At 44.0% G+C, this 27162-nt stretch overlaps 1 protein-coding gene across 3 annotated transcripts in view; it reads right to left on the reverse strand.

The window, feature by feature from the left end:
* msps (msps cytoskeleton-associated protein 5) overlaps nt 1–27162 on the reverse strand; it is a 107987-nt gene that overhangs the window by 19102 nt on the left and 61723 nt on the right. For all 3 annotated transcript variants that reach the window (XM_050183308.3, XM_055073963.2, XM_055073962.2), the window contains 7 exons: nt 25833–26026; nt 24874–25064; nt 20372–20551; nt 13410–13539; nt 7535–7711; nt 6707–6894; nt 5137–5218 (listed from right to left, as the gene is read on the reverse strand). In XM_050183308.3, coding sequence (XP_050039265.1) covers nt 5137–5218; nt 6707–6894; nt 7535–7711; nt 13410–13539; nt 20372–20551; nt 24874–25064; nt 25833–26026 — 1142 coding nt within the window. The remainder of the gene's footprint in view (nt 1–5136; nt 5219–6706; nt 6895–7534; nt 7712–13409; nt 13540–20371; nt 20552–24873; nt 25065–25832; nt 26027–27162) is intronic.

Below are 27162 nucleotides of genomic sequence, written 5' to 3' on the forward strand. Positions count from 1 at the left end.
AAACCCCATAGCAGCTGTTTTGTACCAAGGAAATTTTTGCTTAGAGAAGACCATGTCCGAAGGGTCTGCATCCCTCTACAGCTATTAAAGAGAGAGAGAGAGAGAAGGGAAGAAGGAAAGGCACGGAGGTGAACCAGACTGAGTCCAGTTTGCTACCCTACACGTGGGGAAGGGAATGGAGAGAGAGAGAGAGAGAGAGAGAGAGAGAGAGAGAGAGAGAGAGAGAGAGAGAGAGAGAGAGAGAGAGAGAGAGAGAGAGAGAGAACGCGAGTCTATAGAGCTATTAAAATCACCAGCCACGAGCAAGGAGATGCGATATTGCCTATGCCACCACCGCCCTCTACTGCCGTAGTTCAGTAAAACGGTATGCGACAGCCGGCGCTGTTTTTTGCGTAAAATGCGACAGTGCAGGCAAAAAACAAGCAAAGACACAGCTGACAGCATCTTAGGATATCACATGAAAGCAGAATTTTCTGCTTACAGAAATTTCACTTCTCGCCAGGCGGCCTGCCCATTACCGCGCGATTGTGTAAGAACATGACAGCAGCCAGTGCGCCCACTTATATCCAAATTAGCTTTTTCTACTTGATCTCCTTCGTGACAGCAAGAAATAAATTGTAAAATTAGCTTTTGCTTCATCTCATCTTGCACTGAGTACAATGTATCTGAGCTAGCGCGCACACAATCTTGCAATCCATAAAGTCGCGAGGTGTTTTGCTTTCTAGTTATCAGACGGCGTTGCAGCATTTACTGCTGGCAACATGGAATGCATTTTTACTGGAGATGACTGCATATTAGAACTAGAACTAGACCTAGTACTCTCTGGTTAAAACACTGGCTTCACGACAGGCATGTTCAAGATTTCTTTACAGGCATACAGTTGTGCTTATTTCGACAAAAATGAAAGTTTGTTGCAACATTTTTTTTTTTGTGATGCCGCATCCATGTTTACGGTCCAAGAGCGAGACGTGACAGTGCTGCAGGATCTGTCTGTTGTGTCGCTGTCGTTTGAATATATTGTGCACGTGTTTGTTCTTTAGTACGAGCTTTACGAGACATTAAACAAGCGCAGTACTGCACGATACAGCAACTACCAAAACATGACAATGCAGGCAGCACATGGTCGAGTGAAAACAACTTTTTGAGTATCTGCAGTGTCGTTTTCAAGGGTAACATCAATGAGTTCTTTTTTCTGAACATTTTTAGCATTTTTTTCATTTTAGAATACAATACAATGATGTTTTTATTATCACTGGTTGAGTACACATGAAATAATTATAATGAGGAGTTGCTAAGTCGTCGGACTAGTACTAGAATTTCCTGGGAGACTTAAGTAGTGTCCTACATTTACCTAAATACCTCACTTACTAAAGCTCTATTTTCGATAATATTGATGGCTTAGATCTTCTTGAGTATTAATTTACCACTTCAGCTTTACTTATTATTTGCTTTTAGTATCCATCGAGGTCTCAAACATTTATGCAGAAAAACATGATGCAATTATTGCGTGGAAGACATTGCAGAACTGAACTTATTTATGAGTGAGCGAGTGTAGCGACACATTTCTGGTGCAAGCAGCCACGGCGCATGGTTTGACATTGTGACCAAAACGGAAGTCGCACACTGGAAGCATAAACGTGCACAAACGACGTGTAGTCCACAAGTGTAGTCGTTGCTTATGATTCAGTTATTCTATAGAAATTTTCGCAGATGAATAATAACTGCACTGCAACAACCGCATAGAGCGAAGCTTTCACGACCACACTATTTGCGTAGTTAAAGCATCGTGTGCTAAGTGAAACAGCATGTGAACGTGCGAGTGTCCTCTGCGTCTGTGCTCTAAACTCTGCCTTCATGATAAACCAAACGAAGAAAGTATTAAAACATTATTCCCAATTTTTTGCCTCCGATATCTCTATTCTGTAGAGCTGACAGGCACTCGTTTAACAGGGTGTCTACCAAATTGACATTTCCAAATTCCCTGAGTTTTCCAGGTTTTCCCTGAGTGCCTTTGCGAAATTCCCCGAGTGATGTAGAACTATGTTTTATGGCAAGACGGGCTGGAACCATATCGCCCGATGCTGTCACTCTTTAGTAAGAATATGAAAAATTTTTTTTTAAAGGAACCGACTTAATCCGATTTGAATACTAAGTTTATGTTATTCAAAAAAAGAATAGAAGGGAGGGGTCAGTAAAATGCACAGCAAATAAGATGTCTTCGAAAGAAATTGCAAATCGAGTTGGACATTCTCAAATACAAATAAAAAGGAGATGCATACAGAAGCAAATATTTTCGAATATGAGCTATTTATACGAACTGATAGCAAGCTCAGTGGTATGAGGCCCCAATTTTGTCACAATTGAGAGTCTCTCAACAGCTCGTAAATCAACCTCAACTGTCCTGACATACTCTCAGCCCGCGCACGACGCCTCAGTGTTGTGTTTCACTGCTTTAAAGAGTCTATTTTGGTTTGTATGAGGGACACCTGCATTTCAGCGTCAGCCAAGAGTGTTTTTTGAGCTCAGGCTCCTTCAAAGAAGCACTTGCATACTTCATGCCCCGTTCATTCCTCAATGCATAGGACCTCTCTGTTCTCGTTCTCCTTTTGTCGCGCATTCGCACTACGGACCATTTGAAGCATATTCTTGGTCAGTTTACAGTCAACGTCCAATTTTTCAGACCCCCTAGGGGCCGCGAATACTTCCGAAAAATCAAGCAGTCCGAAAAAATAAATGCACGTCTTTTACTGCTCTTAAGGGCTCAAATCGACACAGACACGTCTGGAAAAGCTCTGAATGCCTGTCAGTACACTTATTAGGCATAGCGGTGCTCCTACTGTGACAGGAGAGGGCGGGTGCACGCGTGTAAAATTAAGGAATACATACTGTGTCCCGTGACAATTGCCCCTTTCTACACTTGTTAAGCTTTACCGCAATGCTTTTGCTAATGCTTCACCGCGTCACACAACTGTACTAAGGCGAAACTAACTTTCAGGAACCAGCATTATGGATGCGCCATGCTTTCAGAGCTTCGAAGCCAAAATTATTGCTGACAGCGGAGAAATGAAGAAACACGGCACCAAACGGCAAGAAGCTTAATAGCGAACGTCGAAGCAGCTAGGCGTAGCGTTGCCGCAGTGGTGGCTACGGCTTCCAGCGGATCTGCATGCGATAGCGCCGATTCGAGGCGGCGAGGTAATCAAAATGGCAGCGGTGGTGGCTTTGATTAATGCCGTTGCCTACCTGCGGTCACGCAGAACGTCCGGAAAATCGGACGGCAAAGAGTTCTTGGGTCCGAAATTTCAGACGTTCTGATACATTGACTTTATGGGGTACGTGGTGGTGCCGCGAAGCCGTCCAAATTATCGGGAATCCGGAAAGTCAGTCGTTGATTCTACACTGGCAACTCCTCCAGCCGACGACAGGGCGTCAAAGATGATTCGTTACGATTCCTGTCTGTTATTCGAGCCAGCATTACCGCGACTTTCGACCCTTTCAATAAAATTAAAGCTAATTTTCCCTGATAGAGGCACAAAATCCCCGAGTTTTCCCTGAGTTTTTCCAGACTACTAAAAATCCCTGAGAATTACCGGTTTTCCCGGTTGGTAGACACCCTGTTTAAGCAAACTTCAACCACTTGAGTGAGCCGCAAGTAATCTACTGTTCAATGCATTTTGATTCCGAGTCCCATGAGTGCCAAGCTTTACACAATGATGAGGCAACAGCACTGATCATAGTTGGCAGTCATGTGTGCTTGCAAAACCGATGAAAAAAGTTTGCACCATAAGCTATCTAACTCTAATATAAACCGGGCCAGGACAAATTTTTCAACTGCGAAGCGTTTTTTTCGAGGAACCCCTATGAGCTTTTTGTAGCAATTACCATGATTGGGTGGATGTCTCATTTTCCCTTTATTAATAAGCTATCTAGCTAAAAATTTCAGAAGCCATTGCAGAATGTCACTTATTTTGGTGCTTATGCTGCATAAATATCTATATCACAAGGCACTGCAGTTCAATAAATCAACCCATCTTTTAAGTATGGGTGCGCGAATATCTGAAAATTTCAAATACCAATTGAAAACTTTATCTACAGACATATTTGATTCGGAAACCAAGCATTCAAAATTTTTTTTAATATTCAATATAATACAAATGTCCGAAACAATCCAATATAGTGCTGGCCATATGGGAGCAGACGAAATTCTTTGCTTTCGTTCCCGTCAAATCTGGAAATGTGCTTCTGATTTTGTGCTTTTAGCATGCTTAGGTAATTAGGTAAGCTCAGCTGCCGAATGACTAAGCTTTGCATAAAAGACAACCTCTCGGTGGCAAGGGGCACAGGCAAACAGGCGGTGATGGTGCAATTACTACAACGAAAGGGAATGTGGGTGATTGCACAAAGGATTCAACAGCACTAACCATGCCTTTCCAAGGAGCCCAAGTCCAATGGGTCGATCAACTAAAGCGGTGCCCATACACACGGGTTCCCTATGCAAACATGCCAGATGCCCGACGCTGACCCATCCTGGACGTGAAGTCAATGCAGTGCATTATGCTCCAGTTATACGATTTTAGCATAGTGATGTGTGATCCATTACCGTGATGTGCGCCCATGCGAGACTAATTTGTGCAGATGGTGCAGGCAATGGGCGATTCACTATGTGCATTACCATGATGCATGGAGCAAGAATTTCTCAGGAGGTGAAATAGCATTCACTCCAGCGTCTTAATAAAGTCACGGTGGAGAGCCCCATTGAAGCAGCCCTGTTACAAACCCACCAAAGGAGCTTTTGAGGAAAAAAAGTAAAAAGTTTATCCAGAAGCATCCACCTTTACAAGAAAAGCTTGATGGTAGGTGCCATGATCAAGACAATTGCAGCAGGCACTTACTGGCAGCTCCGAGATTACAAGAGAAGGAACGCAACTTTTCCATACGATGCTGTCACAGTTGAAAAAGCATGTGCTGCCAGTGCAGTAAAAAAAGGTATACATTTGTTATAGCAATTATACCAAGATGACTGCACATATACGGCGTCCATCTCCACAAAGACACAAGCAAGCACACAGTTTGTTTGCTTTGTATGTGCGCATCTAACTAGGCATATTAAATGAGAAAAGAAGAGAGTGAACTTGCCTTGACAACCAAGTCAATGTACTTTTCGGACGCCTGGGTACTCATGTTGCCCAAGCAGTCGTGCAGGTGCGTTATCAGTGCACTGTAAAACAAGTTAACCAACAGCCACGTGAGCCAATTGGGTCTACAGTAAGGAATATACAAGTGAACTGAGGCTTCTTGAGGCTTCATGAACTCATTACATGTTCTAAGAAAACAACATCTGATGTATGCATCTAATGCGCAAGTCGCACAAGAAACTACCTAGCAACACTTTGAGTGCACCTACCTACCCATAGGAAGTGCCATTCTGGCAGCATGCTGCTACGGCCACAACATTAGATGTTTATTTTAGGCACTATTTGCAAATTAACAGCATCACCACTTGGCTGTAATGCCGTCTTTTCTTGGCTCCTGACAACACCCAAGCGATGTTCTAAATTTGGGAGGGAAGTGCCAAGAGAGGCAAAGAATCGACGCACTTCAAAAGCAAGATGGCTTTCGCAGTTTCCAATTCAAATGGCACTGGGGTGTTTACAGCATTTCAAATAAAGAAAAAGCAGTTTCAGGATTAGCGCAAACCTAGCAGCAACTAAAATGTTATGCATTTTTGAAGCACTGCTATTGAGGCCACATGTCGATGCAGCAAATAGCTTGACGAACACTCTTGCAGGCCAGAGCGCTATAAGCGAGTGTCACTAAACCTTTCTGTGCAAGAGCCTGTGAACACTAATGCAATTTGTGCACTCGCTGAAAGTGACACTCGCTGAAGACAAAACTGTGCAAATTTATAAGCGCTGCTTTCAGACAGGACTAATCTAGGAGCATACAAATACACCACAAAACCTTGGGCCCTTATAGATTGCTTAATAAAGATCAAATTAGCTAAGATTTTGTTTGTTGAACCAAACACAATGCTTGAAAGTTCACTTATAACTCAGAAAATGCACCTTGCGCCTAAGGATAGCTTGTGAAAATGCACAGCATGACCATAATGCTACATGTACAACTGATGCTGTGTCACAAATCTTCAGGACAAAGTCCAAAGGGAAAAAAATTGGCCCAGAGTTTTACGCTATAATAATACTTCAATAAAAAAAAAAGAAGTGCAGCTTCATCACACATCTTGGAACCAATGTGAAGTGACGCCGCCTTCAAGAAGTGGTTAATCAAATGTTATAAATTCATTCATTTCATTCTTCCATCCTTGGCGCGAATGATACTGATGCATGTGTGCATGTGCTCTTGCCCAGCCATGCTACACAATGTGACACAAGCAGTGATCATCCCAAAGTGCTTGTTGGTGTTGGCACAATAGAAGCATAGGTGCGATTGTGACCTAGTGGTTAAAGCATCAGGATGCTGAGGTGGGAGACTGAGGTTCAATCCCACCATCAAACACTAGCTATTTGGTAAAGCAGCAGCACCCAGCAGGGTCTGAAAATTCTCAAAGAGAACGATCTATCATATACTGATGTAGTGTTTCCCTAATGCTGAATTTAAACATAAAGATGTAAGCACTTAAAAGGATTAGAAAAAGAAGAAACAAATAAGGGGAGAAGATGAAGAGGCCTGCAGCAAAGATGCCCACCTAAGAACACAGCTGGGGTTCCCATTACGGATGATGTGGAGAGCAAGGATGTTGACTGTTCGCTGCAGGTGAGGCCCATGGCGGAACTCGGTGATTCGCTTGTCCAGCAGAACCATCAGCAGTTGAGGCAGCAGCTCCTTCAGAACGCCAGTGCTCACACGCCGCCCCAACGTGCGGCCATCAAACACCTGTGGGGAGGGGGACCAAGCGCATGCATCCTTCTATCTAGGCAATGGCTGTCTACAGCATACAATATGGTCCACTTTCTAAGGAAATGCTAAAGTTGCAATACTTTAAATATACTAACTGCAACAGTTCAACTTCGAAAAAAAGAAAAAGTTTGGAGAGTGTTCGGTAAGTACCTATGCATGCAAATATAGCTAAACAAGTCAAGAAATTAAAAGGTGCCATGGTTTGAGTGACAAGTTAAAGAAAGGAGGTTTGAGCTTAGTTTCCCACAGTAAAATTTTAAGAAAAAAAAAAGAAATTTCGCCAGTCAATTTGCAGCAAGCTGTCTTGCTCTTCTGCAGATTTACTTTACACTGGACAATAGAGAAAGCATTTACATGTTCCACTTGTTCTGGGTCAATTCACTTTGAGGCAGACCAATCTCTTTTGCAGTTAAAGAGAAATATTAGGTCAAGTTAGATTAGACGGCCTTTGAGAGCTTGAAAGAGTTCTGCAAACCCTGTCGACTGTCACCGACTACTAACTCAATAGTCTTTCAAATGCTCGATGTAGCGACGCCTACTTTGCTAATGAGTCAACAAACTATAGATTTTCAAAATGCCTATGCGACAGCTGCATAAGTAGGCCAATGCAAACAACCTTGAGGAGTACAGCTGCCATCCGGCTGTACAGCTCGATGACGTCTGCCTTGGCCACGCAGTCATCGGTTATATGCTTGGTGTGCAGCAGCCGGTACTGCAGGGACATCATGTTCACCAGTTGGTCGGCACCGCCCAGCAGTGCAGGACTGCCATCGGTGGCGAGCACCGTGTCCAGCTGCAAACAGAGGAGTTTGGCACGGGGTTAAGTGTAGTGCCTAACACAATCAATATATCGGATCCATGTCACCTAGGCAAGGTTGAAAGCATTAAAGGTCAAAGGGCAACTGCATCTAAATTTCCACAGTGCATGTGCCGCCTCTCCATGGAAACGAGATAACATGTCCCACAGTCAAAGTTTTAGCATATTGTCACTGCATATCGCGCTTCACCTGATAAGCAAGTCAAAGATGCAGTGATAAATTAGGCTTTTAGAGTGTTCTGTATCACCAACCCATGGCCAGTGCTAACTGTTGTGATGTCATTTGATAAAAATACGCATTCGTAGCTTGATGGTGCTTCTTGGACCTAACAGCATGAAAACAGACAGTTGATCTTGATAATATTGATAGCTACCACCAGGCATCACTAAATGTAGTCTGCAAATGAACATGTGCTTATCCTTCTCTTTGTGTTTTCAGCCTGAATTCACCACACTCAGCGATCCCTAATTTTCAAGACAGCCCTTCCAAAAATGCATGGCAAGTCGTACACTAGCGCTCAGCATTGCATGCTGTATTGAGAACATTACAGTTAAATCTCATTACTATGCACACCCCAGATAATGAAAATTTGAAGAATCCCAAGTCAAAAACCCATTCCTTTAAGCTTTAATGTAAAAACATTACAGCACTACGAATTTCAAAACCCCGAATATCTCAAAGTAGTGGAAATCTTACGCTTTCTTGGTACACCTCAATATAATCTGCAACCCGAAATATTGTGCACATTTGAGACTTGCGAAACAAAAACATTTGGCGCGGCATTATCAGCAGCAGCAGATATTTCTGGATGATTGCAATTGCAAATTTGTGCCAGCCCTATTGCCTGTGCCCACAGTGATGATGGCCTGCAGAAGTAGAAACTACACAAATCAGCACTGCCGGCACAGCACAAGGGCATGGTGAACTGCAGTGTTCTCTGCAACCATGAGATTGCAATTGCACCCATTACATCATTCAAAATCGCAACAGTTTTGAAGGGTTAAGCAGAAAAATTGCCAGTGAAAGGTAAGTTTGCTTAAATGCCATTTGACCCTCAAGATTTATCGGCGAATAACCAAAAAAAGTGATTACTTCAGGGCTTTAGTAACATTTGGCGACAATGTGTAGCGCATCGTGTGCAAATCTCAGATATGCGAATGCTGCAATTGCCTGTTGCCCACCTTGCTGATAGCCACCAACATTGCCAGAGAGATTAGGCTCAAGGAGTTACCTACGCTCTGGAGAAATGCATGGCTGCGTGCCTCATATGCAACAGTCGGTGTGTACTAAAGAAGAATCGCCGCCTAATTATTACCGTTGCCCTACCACAGATGGAAGATGCATGGGACTGTGGCGAGTAATCTCACTGTTCAGCAATTGTTGGCCCTGTGCGCGGACTTATGCCCGGCTGGGCACCAGGCGAAGATTTCGGAAAACACGCATTTTCACTCCTATCCTGTGGAGTCCTTGGCACCGGAAGAAACACATTTCTGGAAGTACTGCTTTCTAATGTGGGAATTCCTTTTGATGAATTTATTCCTTAATGCCAATTTGTGTGTTTTCAATGCAACATTTCAAGATAATGAATATTTTTCAGCAGCCCCACGAGATTCGTTGTATTGACATTTCACTGCACTGATGGCTATAGCCAAGGAACTAGCTCTCTTAAGTTTGAGCCCTGTTATATTCGAACAATTTTCTGGTTCGTGTGGAGTTAAATTACAGTGGAGCCACGTTAATTTGCAGTTAAATCTTGATATAATGAACGTGTTAAAATCCGCACTTCGTTATAAAGAAATTGACACGTTTCTCTTAACAGGCTGTAAAATTTCGTGTATTATTGTGCAATCAGGAAAAACTACTTTTAATGAGAAAAAAAAAATTTTGTTGAATTTGAGAGCCGGCTAACAAAGGGACACTATGTGCTGTGTCGAACATTGGCACACGAAGTGAAGTCTGCGAAACTTTCACGTTCGCTACGCTGCCGTGGTCAATAGTGTCACCCATAGTGGGATGACGCTATCATGAAGAGTGCAGACAGAGGGGATTGAACGCTTCACCTGCCTCTCGCTTCAACGAGATTCGGAAACTCGAGATTACGCGACCTCCCACACTAAACGAGCAGGAAGGCAGTGCGCATCAAGCCACGACCATCGTGGCTGGCAAAGCTTTGCATCTGCCACAGATTACTTTCCAAACACAGGGCATGCGGGCCGCATACACACTCGCCCGCGCTGACAGCCAGGTGCACTTACCTGCCCTCCACCAACCCCATTTCTAGCATGTGCTTGATCAATTACTTTACAGTGTGCTCGCCTCTCGCTTTGACCCATGTCCAACACTTCAGATTTTGCGACCTCTAACACAAGGCACATGGGAAGACAGTGCACAAGTGACCAGTGACCTTGGCTCACGTAGTGTTTGCACCCACCTCATATGATTGCCTCCGAAATATGGTCCATGGCTCGCATATGCGCTCTGCCATGTGTAGCCATGGTAGTGGTAGAGGAGGAGACACTCGCTCACCTGCCTCTCCACACCCTCCTTTCTTTAGCGCGTGCTTTACCATTCATTTATCATTTGCACTTATCACATTACCAAACAATCACCTCAACTCTCCTTAATGTGTGTTAGATCATGTGACCTGCAATGTTGGACACGCAGGAGGACAATGTGCATCAAGCTACCATCCTTCTCTGTTCAGCTTTGCACTTTTTCCCTCGCACATGCAACAAATAGCGTGTGAAGTGCAATGTTATTGAATTCTACATTGCACTTTATGTGGAACTTCACAGTGACAATGAAAATTCACCTGGAGTGTCCAATTAAAAGAAATCAGCAGTTTCGCCAATGCATGGACAGCAACAGCAAGGTTCAACACTGCACTCTGAACTCCTCAAACGGTGTCGTAAATATATGCGGGTGCAACGTGGCTAGAAGCAGCAGCAAGGCAATTATTGTCTGGCAGACCAAACAGTGCCTTGATGACTACCAGGCATCTGAGAACACTAGTGTCATGAGCACTGCCAGTGGCATTGCAGGTGTCACACCTTGATGCTGCTCGAGATTGAAACTGATGGGAAGCCAACGGCATTAGTCAGTGAAATATTCGATCTGTAAACGTTGACATGATTCTCCTTTTTCTAGTGCAGACGTGGCTCGCATGGCTGTCAGCACAACCAAGCACATATGCAGCTCGTGCGCTTCCTGTTCTAGAGGTACTCTGCTGCATGTGCGAGTGGGCATACCGAGATGGCGTGGCATCACGCGCGCCGTCTTCCTTATCGTTTAGCGCTGGAGGTTTCGTAACCTCGAGTTTCAAAGATGCGTTGAAGAGATAGCAAGACGCAGACAAAGAATTAACGTCGTCATACAGCGTGCAACACTATCAGCAGTGTGGGAAGAGTGGATGCGAAAGCATAGCTGGCTTCGCTTCGTACCATCGATGTGAAGATATCGTCGACACAGCATGAAACGGTATCTTTCGTCGCCAATTCTCACATTCAACAAAGTGAAATTTCTTTCCTTCATTCAAAATTGCCTTTTCTGATTGCTCGATAATACGGAAAAATTTGCAGCCCCTCCCGGGCAAGAAAAGTGTATTGGCAAATGTGCTTAGTTGCATAAAAGGCTGAATTTCAACATAATGAAACTTCAATATAACGAAGCAAACTGCCAATTTTACCAACTTCATTATAATACAGCAGACCGTCGTTCATACGTTTCCGTTATGTACGTTTTTTCGGCGCCAACGTTCGCAATTGAGAACACAAATAATGACCTAGTAGAGTTACACACATATTTTACTGGTTCATACGTTCCCGGAAAAAAATTATTTTCGGCACCAACATTCAGTACATCACCAAACTGCAATATTATGATAAGTTTTCCAGTCGCTAGATACCATGTAAACAGGAAAATGCGCGAGGCATGCGTGATCGAGAACAGTATATAGCTGCCCGCCGTGGCAACTTCCCCCCAATACTCGCCCGCCCATCTCACGTGAAAATGCGGCTACGCACTCAGTTTCTGATTTCAGTAACAGCAAATCTCCAGGGTCATCGTACGCGGCATTCACAGCTATTACTGCTAATCTTATTGTGATAAGCATCTTCGCCTATTTGTTTCCCGGCGCGTGGTGCCGTCGAAAGCGTACATAGGCTTTTAATAAGCGATAACCGAAATGCGCCGCCGCGGTTCCCTACTGCAGACTGCGATCGTATACGTTTTCCAGCAGCTAGATCCAATGTGGGGAAAAAAAAAAGAGGGCGCGAGGCACGCACATTTGAGAACAACGTACAGCTGTCCTTCTCACGTTAAAAAGAAGGCGGCGCGCACAGTTTCTTGTTCCAGTACCAGCAAATCTCCGCCCGGGTCACAGCTACCGCCACCAAACCTACTGCGATAAGCATCTTCACCTATCTGTTTCACAACGCATGGTGCGTAGTGCTATTGGTAGCGTACTGCATGCTTTTAGTAGGCGATAATCCAAACGCGCCTCCATTTCCTGCTGCAGGCTGCATCGCCCTCCAGCTCGATTTCGTCTCGGTTTCCTATCACCCTCTTAAAACACCATGCAATAGGAAAACAACAAAATGCGCCTCGGGCCGCTGGAGCACCACCAGCTTGAAGTGCGTCGGCGTCCCGTGCGCCGCAAAGATCCGCTAGACGCTTCGCGTTACGATAATGTCAACAATACTCGAATCTCAAAATTTTTTTTAGTTGCTTTGGATCGTACTTTTTCCTGGTTAGTGTGCTTTCTTTTTTGTTCTTTTTCCCCAAAAATGGATGAACGAGGGTTCTACTTTATGTCAAGCTTTAACCGTAATTGCTATCGCAATAGAATGAACAGCCATTTCCTCAATTAATATAAAGTGATGTTCACATCCAATATTTATAATGTGAACAAATTTCTGTTACTACTTTGCATGCTATGAAACAATTATTAAAAGCACAAATGGAGCATTAGGTACAAATAAGCAATTTCTTTGCATGCACTGGACTCTTCGAAAGTGTGAACTGTCAGTGTGCCATAGGCAGTAAAGCTACTCTCACAGAGCAACGTAGCCAGCTCCGCTTTAAATTTCCAGGAATAACAAATCTAACATGACACTATTTGATTTGTCATCCTAACGTTTCAAATTTTGCATACATGTATACATCGATTAATAAAGAAAGAATGAGACATCCACCCAAACGTAGCTACACAATTCAAGTATACACAATCTCAAGCTAGGCTTTTTACCCAGTCCAAAATTTAGCTGCAGTTGGCCTTTCTTAGTGCTATTATTTTCAGAGCCAGTGCCCTTTTTCATTGTGGCATTTAATGAAACTGTACAATACATGCACTTGGTGCAGCAAATTAGTTTGGAATCGTTATACTAAGAACTATTAATCAACAACAAAGGCAAGCCTAAAAAAAATAAAGCACTAAAAAGCATTAGCAGGCATATTTAAACCAAAGTACGTATTTTTAAAAGTTTTTTATGCATCTATAAGCGTACTTAGAAATGTGACATCCAAAGCCAATTGGTTAAAGCAAGATTGTTGAAGCAAATTCTCTGGTGTTCTTTATATTTTTCACATACAATTTCTCGCATTTTATGAGGTTGCAAAGCTGTGCCATACTGGCAAAAGCGGGAGCAAAGTACGAAGTGAAACTAGAAGCTGTACCTGGGCCAGGCCTTCAAGCACAACTGCAATTTCCTGCGACGTCAACCGCGAAATGATGTTGCCGAAGGAGTCTGTGTCAAGGGGCAGCCTGCGAGCATGGCTTGGAGGGCTGGCACTTTTCTCAAGACATCTGTAGAGCAGGAAAGGACAAACAGAATAGTAGCAGAATCGCAGGCACTTTCCAAGGAAAGCAACCACAATATTCAACAGTCACAGAGGTAGACAACAGTGCAGAGGAATGGAACTGTAGACTTGTAGGTGAACATCATGAATATTATTGTTTTTTTTACATTCTTCAAGCACATTGCAGATGGAGAAAAATGTATAAACTAAACGTCACCACAGCACACGAAGGCCACAATGTAACATAACACGTGGTATTCTGACCAGTTGAGCTGCGGGAGAACCTCCCACATTGCCATGCATTGTTTTCCTTTTTTTGCTAGTGCCCATTTTTAATGGGACTGGGAGCCACTACTGTACCAAGTTGTTGCTAGGTGCAAGGTGCACCAACTGTATCCAAATAAAATTTTTATTTGTCTCCCATTGTAACATAAATAGACTTGTGTAATAGTATTGTGTGCACAATGCAAATAGTGTTGTACATTCTCGAATGAATGTACTATCCTAAATTGTATGGCAATACAGTCGATCCTCAATATAATGAACACTAAAGAAAAATTGGATGTAACAAAGTAAACTACCTGACTGCTATTAGAGTACAACAAATATATGCTCATAACTAATGTCGAATATAACGGAAGTATTTTTGTCCCAGATGTGACTGTTATAATGAGGCTCACATTTTCGACGGGTGACACCTGTGCTCACCACTATCACTGCTATTGTAGTGCTGCTCGTCTCTCTGGGCTCACATTTTCACAAGAAAGGGTTTCATTCTTAGCCCACAGTATTGGTGGCATTTAGTTCTTCAACATCAATACATGACAATATGAACAGACATACAAATAAAGGTTTTCCTCAAAAATTTCTTAAAGGGACACTGAAGTGAAAAATGATTTCTTCAGCATCAGTAAATTACCATTCTACAACACCGAAAACACCACTCTTACAACGATAAGACGTTTGGTAAGCCAGAAAAAGCGCAAGAACGAAATACTGGTGGCGACGCCTACTTAAGTTTCTGCACCTGGGGGCTGCGACGTCTTGAATTTTGATGGCATCTTCTAAGGCCTACTAATTATATATAGCGGTACAGATTGACTACATTGTGTTCTGAAGGAACCAAATATTAAACATGGCAAGTTTCGGGAACCTTTATTCAGCCAACGCGGCCCAAATGTGAGAACATACTTTGGAATCTCCGACGTCACGCTGACGTACCGGCGCTGGGGTTTCGGTATGAAATTGAAATACTGATACTTGGACCTTCATTTTCTCATATTATAATCGAACTATTTTTTTTAAATGACTGCCTGCAGGGTTCTCAAACAATGCTTCATTAGTCTAAACTGATTTATTGTTTCGCTTTAGTGTCCCTTTAAGGGAGGATGCGACTTTCGCATCGTGAAAAATTGCCAAAAGAATCGATTTTCTGAAAATCACATTTTCAGTTTCTATAACCCTTTTTCTATCTGATACCCAAATATCATCACTAAAAACCACTTAGAAGTGCTCTAAAAAATTCGTTTTATCAGCCAAGGTGGAAAAAAATCTTGTGGAAATCAAGAAAGCACAGCGTTTTTCAAGCCAGAATATCTCCGGAAAAGCGCGACCATAGAGTTTCTCATTATAACACCTAGAGGGAAATCTAGCGCCACCGTCTATGGGAGTTTCTTAAGGGATGCCGTGCCGTCATGGGAATGACAGTATAACTATGTGTCTGCGAGGATCGTGTTGGCTGGTGTTGTAAGAGGCTTCGTCTAGAATGCAGACATGGCTACACAAATAACGTGTTCTTAAAGTAAAATCTTCATAAAAGGTTCCCGTTCAGGCATATTACATCTTTGCTCATCAACAATGCTTGATCAAGCAAAGAAAAGCAAGAACAGACTACAAACTGTTTCAAAGCGAGCGAGATTCTCGTCGTCTGTCCTCCAACTTTAGCGGCCCGCTGATACTTTTTACGCATCATAATTGTACGACGTAGTAGTTCTGCGGATACCCGCAAGGTGGAGAGAAGTAATTAGTAAAGGGAAAATCAGACATCCACCCATTCGTAGCGATTGCTACAAAGGAAACCCATACGGGTTCCTCGAAAGAAAAGCCTCAGAGTTGAAGAAAAATTCGTCCTGGTCCGGGTCTTATTAACTTTATCATAATTGTACATGCAATAACAAGTTCTCATAGTTAAACAAAACATGTTTTTGTGTAATAATAAAGCTAAAACAGCTTTTTACATGCAGTTTTAGTCGAATATGAATCATTGTGACAGACGGAACGTTGCTTGCCTGGCACGTCTACGAGGTGTCCTGTCTCTCCGAGAACGATGCCAATCCGAAGTCGCAATATACCGGCATTCCCATGCATACCACAGCGAAGCAGTGCCAGATTTCCCTCTAGGTAATATAGTGAGAAACTATGGGCGCGACCGAGCGCCGCCATCTTGGTCTCGTTGGAAAGCGCATTTCTCCATCTTCAAATCTGCCACTTCAGCTATCTCCTCCATACAGAAACAAGCGCACAAAAAGTAAATGATTGAAGGTCGTGCCGGAGTCTGCGACTGGCCATGCCCACCACGTGACTCTAGCGTGGTTCGCCATTGGTCCGGAGCTCGGATCGTCTGCTCGGCTCTTTGCACCTCGCGAGCCTGGACGTCTCTACTCGCTGTAATCTCGACGTGTCAAAACGGGCACTACGTGGACATTGCAGTAGCGTGGCCGATCCCTATGCTTGTGGATGTTTCAGACTTGCGGCTAAGCATTCCGAGCATCAACGACGCGGATTTCGCGACCAAGATTCACGCGCGGAATCCTCGTACATGTGGCTAAGCCTTTCAGCACTGTTTCGGAATTCGTGACGAAGCACGTCGCGCACGCAACCCTCGGACCCTCGCCTAAGCATTTTGTGCATCGGCACCTCGGACTGCGTGAGTAAAGGCTCAACCAGACGTATGCGTTCCAATGCGCCCGCACGCGCCGCACCACGCCTGGACGCGTACGGCGTCGGGCGCGGAGGCTGTTTCGCGTGTCGGCGCGCGGCGGCGTGGAGACCTACAACCGCTAGAATTTTTGCGCCCGCGCCGGAAGCTGCCGCTCGCGTCAGTAGCATGACACACCTCACATGACCACTGCAAGCCAACGTCACTTCCGGAACGACTCTTCGCGCGACGTTCAGGCAAGCCCGGGTCACCCTAGCGTTGTTGCGGGGTTTGCGGAGCTTGCGGGAAACATGGCGGCGGTCCCGGCTGCCCGCTTCGAATTGAATTTGGCGTTGCTTTTGTAAAATGCACTTCGTTCGTAGCAAATGACTGTGTAAACGGCTTTCGCTTAGTCTCAGGCCGCTTCGATGACAGAGTATTATGGATAACCTCGTGGTGTTTTCGAGATCGCTTCTCGTTTCGAACGAGTCGAAGCCTAACGAAAAAAACATTCGAGATGTCAGCGCCACCTGTCGCTGATGGCGCGAAATAGCCGCAACAACGGCATATGGCCTCTGAGATTCGAAGATATCGCCGGTCAACTAAAATTGTAGAAAACGTGCGCTGCTTAGCGTACGCTATATTATAGCGTATAGCGTACGCTATAGTTGCTGACGCTAAACTAAAACTGTATAATATGTAACACATTGCTTAACGTGGCCGTTAAGCGAAGGCTAGACTGCCTTGAACATGGCAAGCTAGCAACACTGCGCCGCCGCGACGAGACGCGCGGCTACGCGCGGCAACTCGTGCATCGTTTGGGTGCGCGCCCTCTTCCTCCGTCGGGCGCCACGCGACGTCGAGTCAGCGCGGCGTGTGCGGACGCATTGGAACGCGTACGTCTGGTTGAGCCTTAAGCGCATCGAGTGTCGACTCCTCGAGCCGGTGACTAGCCATTTTCCGCGTCGGCATTTCGCACTGTGCGAATAAGCGCATCAGGTGTCGACTCCCCGAGCTCGCGACTAGGCATTTCGCGCATCAGCACTTCAGACTGCGCGAATAAGTGCCTTGAGGGTAGACTCCCCGAGCCCGCGACTAGGCATTTTGCATGACAGCACCTCGGACTGCGCGAATAAGCGCATCGAGGGTCAACTCCTCGAGCACGCGACTAGGCATTTCGCGCATCGGCACCTTGGACTGTGCGGCTAGGTACTTCGCGCATCGGCTCCTTGTATCTGCGGCTAGGCATCTTGCACATCGGCACCTCGGACCCGGAACTAAGCATATTGCGCGTTCGCTCTATTATCATATTGTCACAATAGCTAGTAACAATATCTATCATACCAGTCCTTCATAAAGAGAACCTCATCATGAGCTCTGTTCACTAGGCCCCTTGGGCTGGCACAGACACCTGGCTGCAGAAGTAACTGAGGCATCACACAAAAGTACAATTCTGGAAAGCACCTAGCAGCTGCAAATCTATCACTGGCTTTCTGATCCTAAGTCCTACAGCCATGGTCAAGTAAAGATGACTTGGGAGGCTGCTGACACTCAGAGCCTTTATTCAGTAACATGGTCAAATCTACAAAAAAAAAAAAAACCCTCACTGATTGTACTGGAGATTGCTATCAATCAGGCAGCCTGAGGATACAGGCTGCCTGAATGTACACTGGAACTATATTTGTGCCCACACAGAGTTCGATCTGCACGTCACTTGTTTTGAAACTTAGGCACCATGCTCTTTGTAGAGCAGCAGCAGCAAAGAATGCCCTACAAAAGGAAAAGGGGGGGGGGAGAAGAGCACCAGACCAGAGGCCACATGTACAAGAAACGCCCAAAAGACTGCAAGTTTGATGCCTTTTAGAGAATTGAGGAGAAGGTGAAACTTTGAGAGCCGTTTTCTCAAAACTATTTCTGCTGTTCTGCTCAGTTTCTGGAGCTGATTTCTTTGTTACCATTTAACATATTTTGACTCCGTTACTTTTTTTTTTTTTTTTTTTGTCACATTCCTAGGGCTACAGTGCAGGTTGTGATATTCTCGCTTTCTTATCTTGACCCTTTGTAAGTTTACGATATGGCTATTCGTCTAGCCCGAAAGTGCGCTTGATGCGACGGTAACATAAAATATGGCACTCCAAAAAATTTGTGTTGCGAAAAAAAAAAAAATATACAAGAATGTCACGACCTTCAGCACGCATTTAGCTAAGCAGTCAATACTTAACAAGTCTTCTATCACGTTTTTTAAGTTCCCCAGGCTCTCCAGAAAGTTAGAGGGAGAAAAATTCTGCTCAATTAAATTGAATAAAATGTTCTCAAGATATCACTGAAACTTTTAGGGAAGCATCAGGGAGACATTCTAAAGATTTGTGCCAATTTTCACCAAATTCCATGAATAAATAAGGAAGTTGATTTTTAAAGCCACGTCCCCCCTTAAAAGCTCACCTTCTGCAAAGTTCGTCTGTGGAATGGTAGAGCTTAAGAGGAAGCTTTAGCTCGGGCCCAACTCCGACGCGGCCTATTCAAATACATGTAAAAATGCAAAAACGTTTTTCTGAGATAACCCCTGGACCGATTTTAATGAAATTTGTTGCATTTGAGAGAGAAAGTTAAATTCTAGTGACTGTTGGAAGCAGAATTTTTATTTAGGGCTTGAATTTTGTTAAAAAGATTTTCAAAAATTCAGACGTTTGAAAAAAATAGAAGCACGAAGTTTACAAGCTAATAGCTCTGCATCAAGAACAGACATCGCGATTCTGTAAATGGCATTCATTAGACCATTCAGAGCGGACAAATTGGATATGTCAGTTTACATTTTACGTGAATTTGTTACGTTGTTTACGAAGGTTCTGCAAAAGTTGTAATTACACATTACTCCATTTTTTGAGGTTCATGTGTAACATATCAATTTTGTCCGCTTTAGATGTGCTATCAGGTACGATTCACAGAATTGCGATATCATTTTTTCTTGCTGAGTTACGGAGTTGTAAACTTGATAGTTTCGTTTTCTGAAAATTTGCGATTTTTGCCAAATTTTTATCAAAATTTGACGACCTAAATCGAAAATTCGAAACCAACAGTCACTAGATTTTAAGCTTTTCTTTTAAATGCAGCAAACCCCGTCAAATTTGGTGCAGTGGTTGCCGAGAAAAACGAATTCTCCTTTTACATGTATTTAGATAGGAGCAGTCGAGCTAAAGCTTCCTCTTAACACATCTCTTAAAAGCAACAAACAGGTGTACTTAAACTTGCCTTTGTTTTCTGTACTCAATACAGGCTTACTGTACTCAATACGTACAGCTAAACCTCAATATAATGTACTGTAACATAACTAAATTGTCAATATAACAAAGTATATAACTTATATAACTACTTGTCTATAGAGCTTCGTTATAACAAAGTGTGTTTATACACGAATTCAATATAATGAAATTTCACTGCCACTGCGAAGGAATACCGAGACAATAAATGGAAACTTCTGTGGATGCAGATAGTCGAATGTTTTAATTACAAGTGGCTTCTTGCAAATGCACACCTATAATTGCACGCCGTGCAAGGGGCAGCGTCATGTTCCATGTAGTTATGTTATACTGGTGGCAGAGTTTTTAATAAAACATCACCGATGAACTGAACATCAAAAGGTGAAACTAAATGTTGATAGCAGACAAAAAGAAAATGCTACAGCAATGCCAGTGCAGTGGCAAATGTAAAGGATCAGAAGTATAAAAGCTGCAAAAAAGCTGTAGAAATGGGCTTCATAATGCAAAAAAGAGGTGAAGCGTGCAGACAGGACACAAGAGTAGAGAAGTGGACAACACGCGGCATCTCTACTCTTGTGTCCTGTCTGCACGCCTCATCTCCTTTTTTGCATTATGAATCCTCACCAACTAGCTCAGCTTTCTGTCGTTCTAAGAAATGGGCTTACCTGCGGGGCGGCAGCTGGATGGATGGCTCAGCCAAGATGGCATCAGCATCCACCTCCTGAAGGCCCGCGACTTTGGATGGTGCCAAGGCCGCTTGCTCCAGCATGCGTTCCAAGTCCGAGCTGAGAGTTACGCCAAGCGACCGCGGACGTGCCCCTGACGGAGTGCCACTCTTGGGACGTCTGCGGCGAGGTAACAAAAAGAAAAGCCACTCTTGGATACCGCAGTAGTTGGCAGCTACACAGTCTACAGTGTGGCCCCCTGTTCAAGGCCAACTGCAACAAGCTTTTACTTTGGCTAAACTGGTTACAAATAGGGATAGCTTTTTAACGATAAGTGCCACAAACTACCTGCCGACTCAAATTTTAGGAATTCGATTAAAACTGAAAAGTCCAGACTTCAGGAATTTGTTGTGGCTCATCACACTGGGTCTGCACACTGGGTTCGCACTGGGCATATTATGTTGCATAATAAGCAGAGGTGTGCGAATATACGAAAAATAGATATTCGAAAATGTTCGAATATTCGGTCGGATACGAATATTCGAATCAAATAGAATATATTGCTCACTGTGCAGGATCAAACGCTGTTCTTAGTATTGTTTTTCTATTTAATCTAAGAATATTGGGGCAATTTTCTGCTGAATCTTGCGATGATATTGTGCTGCTAGCGGAATTTCACCTGTAAAGCATACTTAACCACTGAACGTTTAACTTTGCGGAAAAGTCAGTCTCTTAGCAGCAAGGGGCACGGGTTTGCGGACAGCGAGGGTGCACTTTTACAGTGGAGCTGTTTATGCGGATCCTGTGCCGTCGTTGCGAGCTTCATCCATAGAGCTTGAGCTCATCTCATAAGCTTTATCCATAGAGAAGTTTCCAAAGGTGAAAAATGCAAGAAGCTCCAATCGGCAGTATGCACCAAAAGAGATGGTATACTTCCAAGTTTCTAAACGTGAGTGCTATCGAAATACTCAACGCAATAGAAGAAATAGAGTCTGAGAGAACACTGGTGTGAGACATGCATCAGATTCCCCCCATCCTCATTGTTCACCTAAATCGTCATTGTTCCTGTAGCAGAAAGATGGAGACTAGGGCTCTGAACTGAACATGATGTTCGACGTCAAAGACGAGGCTACCTGTAGTGACCTACAAGAATAATTACCTGCGTATAGAAAAAGTCACAGAGAAATGGCAATGCAGAACGGAGTGCAAGCGGAGTGGTTGTATGCAGCTAAATGATGATCCTCATTTATTTTTGTTTCGTGGTCTGTGTTCTAAGCCCGAATCTTAAGAACGAGCCCTCAAAGCACTCCAGTGTTTACCGTTCGTTTTTCTGCAAGGTGAAAAGCAAGGAAAAGATGCTGGAGACTACAAACAAATTTTTTTTACAGCACTGTGGAAGCACTGCAGAGTACTGCTCATACATTTTGAAGGAAAAAAAATGCGAGAAAAAGATACTAACCAGCAAGACGTGCTATCCAAAGTCACTAAAAAACTTGGCAGACTCAGCTGTAGTTGACATTTACGTAATGCAAACCATGGTGCGAATTGTTACAGCACGAGACGCCTACGTGCACCGAACTGGTGGAGCTCAAGTGACCCAAGATCCATGTTGTAGTTTTCTTAATGCATAGTGAAAACCCTTTCAGGGTCAATGACGTAAATATACGGTGCCGCGAACAAGTCCAAAATGGTCGATGACGTATATTTACGGCGCCATTTGTACGTTTAAAAAGTGCACCAAAATCCTAACTTTTTCTTTTCTATCATGTGCTGCCACTATGTGGGAATGCAGGGAATTTTTTTCGCGCACCTCCCTCTGCCGGTTTTCGTTGCATGGTTTGTTTTAGAGCTAGTTTGCTCCCGTGCGTCTATATACGGATCACTGTATATATCGCACCAATGGCCACGATGTCCCCGCTCGCGCACGCGGGCGGGCAGTGGTTTGGATTTCGTTCCGCGGGCGGTTTTGGCTTGTTTCGCTTTCAAAATTGATGGCTGTCTCGTTATTAATCGCTCAAAGGGCTACCGCTTGTTTCTCGCTTGTTTAGTGCTCGCAAAGGTGTGCATAGGAAGAATGCCGCTGTGCATGCGCTTCCGTTGTTTTTTTTTTTTTTTGACACTCGCGGCAACTAATTGCCTCTGGTTGACGATAAGATGAAGATTAGCGGAAGTTTGTCACACGTTTTGCTTTTTTGACTGGCACACAACCGCATAGTTTTCTTGAGTGCGCGCAACTACGCAGTTCGATTATGCTATGGACGTAAATATTAGTGTAAGAGCAGAAACAGGTGAGAGTTGCGAAATATTCTCGTGTGCGTATTTTCAAAGCCTTGAACTATGTATATAACAATGCATAAAATTTTTCATTCTTATAAGTTTATTTCCTTTTTTTTATTGTGGTTATTCATGAATGAAGGGTATATATATATACTGTATTTTCCCGATTCTAAGCACCCCCCCTCTATTTTCGCGAAAAAGTTTGGAAAAAAGTTTGCATGCGAATCTAAGCACCCCCCTATTTGTTAGGAAGAGCGCGTAGCCAAGGCCGCCAAACAAGCTTGCTCACTCTGGAATCATTGCTCGATGGACCTGCAGGCACGCGGTCGATGCTTCCGTTGGACGCGTTTCGCGGCCATCTGATCCCGGAGTTAAAGACAAAGCTTCGGAACATCAATAGCGAGTTGGTTGTGATTCCGGGTGGCATGACGCCAGTGCTGCAACCCCTCGACGTTTCAGTCAACAAGCCCTTCAAAGCCAATCTCCGACAGGAGTACGAAGAGTGGACGCGAAACCCTGACCGGAAGAAGACGCCGACGGGAAAGCTGTAGAAAGCGTCCCCATCAACCATCGCAAAGTGGATTTCGGACGCGTGGAAGAGGTTCCAAGTGGACGTTGTGGTCAAATGATTTAAGAAGTGCTCGATCACAAACAACTTCGACGGAACGGAAGACGACCTGCTGTGGGATACCGAGAGCAGCGGTTCAAGCGGTGTGACGAACTCGAGTGGCAGTGATAGTGACTGAGAATCCTACACAAGCGGTTGGTTCACTGTCTGCACTGATTTTTCTTTTGAATGTTTGCAAAATAAAATGTTATTTCTCGCACCCGTCTCGTCATGATGTCGCAGCGAAGAGAGAAAGCGGGGGGGGGGGGGGGGGGGGGGGGGGGGGGGGGGGTCATTCTAGGTTTTTCGAATCTAAGCACCCCTCCTCACTTTGAGCATCGCAATCGTGAAAAAAGGGGGTGCTTAGAATCGAGTAAATACGGTATATAACAATGCAAAATATGTTTTTCTCATTTATGGTCACCCTAGAAAAATCACGGTAAATATTTTTCGAAATAGGTCCCCAAGAAGAATTGGAATCTGCAATAAAAAAAAAAAATCGACCCTCGGCGGTCGCATATGGCGAAAAAACTCGACCCTCGAAGCGTTAAAGAGAGTGGTGGGAAACCAGAAAAAGTGAGCTGATGGCAACCCCAGAATCAGACGCATACGATGCTGCCAGAGCGAGACATTATGCTCACTTTGTGCTGTCTGCAGCAGGGAATACCGGCACGCTTGGGGTATCGCCTAGTAAAGGCATGCAGCATGCTTCCTACCGCACTATGCCATATGTGTTTTGAAACAGATAGGTGAAGATGCTTATCGCAATGGGATTGGCGGTGATAGCTGTGAATGTGGTGTGTGACAACCCAGGAGGAGATTTGTCGATTCAGGAATAGAAATCTGAGTGCGTGCCGATGTCTTCATGAGAGATGGCCTGGCGGGTATTGCAGGGAAGCTGCTGCAGCAGGCGGCTATTGCTCGGGCCTTATCTTGTCTACACAGCAGCTGGAATACATATAATACGACTGCAAGTTTGGCTATGTACTGAAAGTTGGTGCCGAATAATGTATGAATGAATGTATGAACCACTAAAGAAGTGTAAACTGTATTAGGTCATTTTCTGTGTTCTCGATTGTCAATGTTGGCACCGGGAAATCGTACGTAATGGGATCATATTATGAGGGTCTACTGCCTATGTTCTACACAGTGCAGGATAAAGCTGGGAAAAAAAAAACTGTAGCTCCATGGAAAAAGCTATCAAGGTTTATGGAGAAATCATGGACCCAAAGCTCAGGCCCGCAGACCTTGGCCAGTATTATATTGGTCTTTCTCTTCCATCGCGTACAATGGCACTGGAAGCGCTCGTTCCTGCAACATATTGCACTGAATTGTCACAGGTTAAAAGGAAAGAAAAAAAATTTGAATGGCTTTGTGGAGGTTGTTTTAGATATTTCTTCAAACCAACCGTGGTTGCTGAATAGGATAGCTAGTTTTGTGGCATAGTTTATACATAGATGGATGGAGCGATGGATGCACAGACACTTCGAGAGCTAAAGAACGCTTAACAGCAGTAAGCTGTGCAAGAGATGACTTTGGTGAATTTGATATCTGTCACATCAAAGACATTCCCACACATATTCTTTTTCAAGACATCTCCAAACCAAATGCTTCACACCTGTGCACTACTTCCTCTGGCTCAGGCTCTGGCTCCATCATGGTGGCAGATGCAAAGACAGCCGACTGCGGACGTGGCGGTGTCGGGTTCTTGACAGGCGGGGATTCCTCAGGTGGCAGCACAGTCATGCGGCGCGTGCGTGACGCCCGCTTGATGCGTTCTTCCAGTAGAGACTTGTCCTTGTCCGAAAGCTGCGCACAATTGGTTGCACCACAGTCTTAACATTGTGTACTAATAGTTAAAGGTTTCTGCACAACACATTATAGACACTATAGAAAGGAAGTGCCGGCTCGTAAAACTCCTTTGATTTGCGATTGCAATATCTGCCCGCTATGAGCACGCAACATGTCTCTAACCTACGACTTCCACTTGGAAACATCACAATAGCGCATTTTTCTTTTTCACAGCAGCAGAAAGCCAGATGCTCTGCAAAGGCAAATTTCCTGTTGAAGTGTTTTTTAAAGAGCATCCAAATTCAAGACGATGACTTACAGCACAATCATCAAACAGCAATAATGAACCAGATAACTGCAATGGCCAAAATCTAATAAGCATAATTTCCACAGCAAAATTCCTTTCCTCCTACAACCAGCTGAAGCATGCCATTTCACTGACCGAGTTGTGAAACTGTAAACACAAATCTAATTGAAGTGCATTTACGGAATGCACACGACAAAGAATTTCTCGTTCTGCCATCAAATAAGCGAGAGAATGCATCTAAGCTTGGTGGACAACAACCCAAAGCAGGAAAACGAAGCAAGAGAACAAGACAAAGAAAGAGACAAACCTTAGGTATTATTACACTCAGTGTGAGCTACAAGAGACTGCTTTGCCACATGCTTTCACATTGTAGTTCATAGCGAGTGTTATAGCACATGTCTCACTTTCTTGACATCCTGTTCACCACACTGTTTTCTTGCTCAAGTGAGAAAGCTTGGATTAGACAGACACAAACCTACCTGGCCAATGTACTTGAAGACCCTCTCCTCCTCGCGGAAGTAGGCCTGTACGACACAATTGAGCGCTGCATTCCTCACAGCATTGTCCCTGTCCGAAATGTGCCTAGCCACTTCCTTGAGAAGCACCGGGGGTGTGGGTTCAGAGATGGGAAGGCCGAGAACTTCGAAAAGGAAGCCCAGTTCTTCCAAGCACTCTAGAATAAAGAGAGGCAATCATCGGAAAAATCCCGCATAACCGTGAAGGCAGACAGAGTTTTTCTCTATTTTTTCCCCAGTGTATTTCGTTCTCAGATAAAGGGATGCTAAAGAGAAACAGCAAATCAGTTTATAGACCTTCTACCATGCTCCTGCGGTGACACGTCCATCGCTTGCCTCAGCTTGCCTCCACTGGCTCCGTTTACAATGGCGTTAAAATGCACCCTTCAGAGCTAATTACGCCTTGTCCATTACATTATTTTCTATGTAATCACTCAGGAATGCTGTAATCAATGCTACATTTCCTTACGCCATGCTCTGAGCTTAAAACAACCATGTATTGAAAGTTCTGCAGTAGCTTACAGAAAAGAAGTAATATCGTCACTCGTGTACGTTGTGGCTCGTGACGAAACATTCAGCTTTGAACATTGTTACATAACATGTAAACCACTAATTCATCGAAACTTTAAGAGTGCACTTTCAGCGAATGAGGCCAGACATGAGTGGAGACCAAATAATACTTACAAGTGTAAGAGAGTTTACTAAATTTATTGTGTTATCTGGCCATCATATTTTTCTGGGAGCTTTGCCTTTGATAAACAATAATTGCGAAGTTGTTTTGCTACAGCAAAACGTTGGTTTGGGTTAGAGGAATGTGACATTTTATTCTGGGGTTTTGGAGGAAAGAGACAAGGATGAAGAAAATGTGGGAGGACAGTACCTACAGTTAAGTAGACTTAACAGAATGCCATTAACAAGTGGTGCATCATCTTTCAATGCCTCTCCATTGCGAATACAAAACATTGACCTAAAGCTTTTACTACAAAGATCAATGCGAGAATGCCACAGCTGCCAATCCACAAGCTAGGAAGCAACCTTACCCAAGTGCGTACACGTACAGCATATTTAGCAGATTTTCAAACCAAATTGGGTTTAGTGTGCTCATGTTCATTATTTGAAGAGAAAATGAAGGTCACTTTAAAATTCTGCACCAGAACAGCAGCGCAGGCACATATTGCCTTAACTCTCAGTCCACTGTGATATCAGGCCTCACAGTGCCACTAATCACTGTTACAGCTCAGTATCATGACAACGCTTTCTTTACTGTAGAGCCTTTATATAGGCACCCTAACCC

This window comes from Dermacentor andersoni, chromosome 4, assembly GCF_023375885.2.
Source record: "Dermacentor andersoni chromosome 4, qqDerAnde1_hic_scaffold, whole genome shotgun sequence".
Lineage (NCBI taxonomy): Eukaryota > Metazoa > Arthropoda > Arachnida > Ixodida > Ixodidae > Dermacentor > Dermacentor andersoni.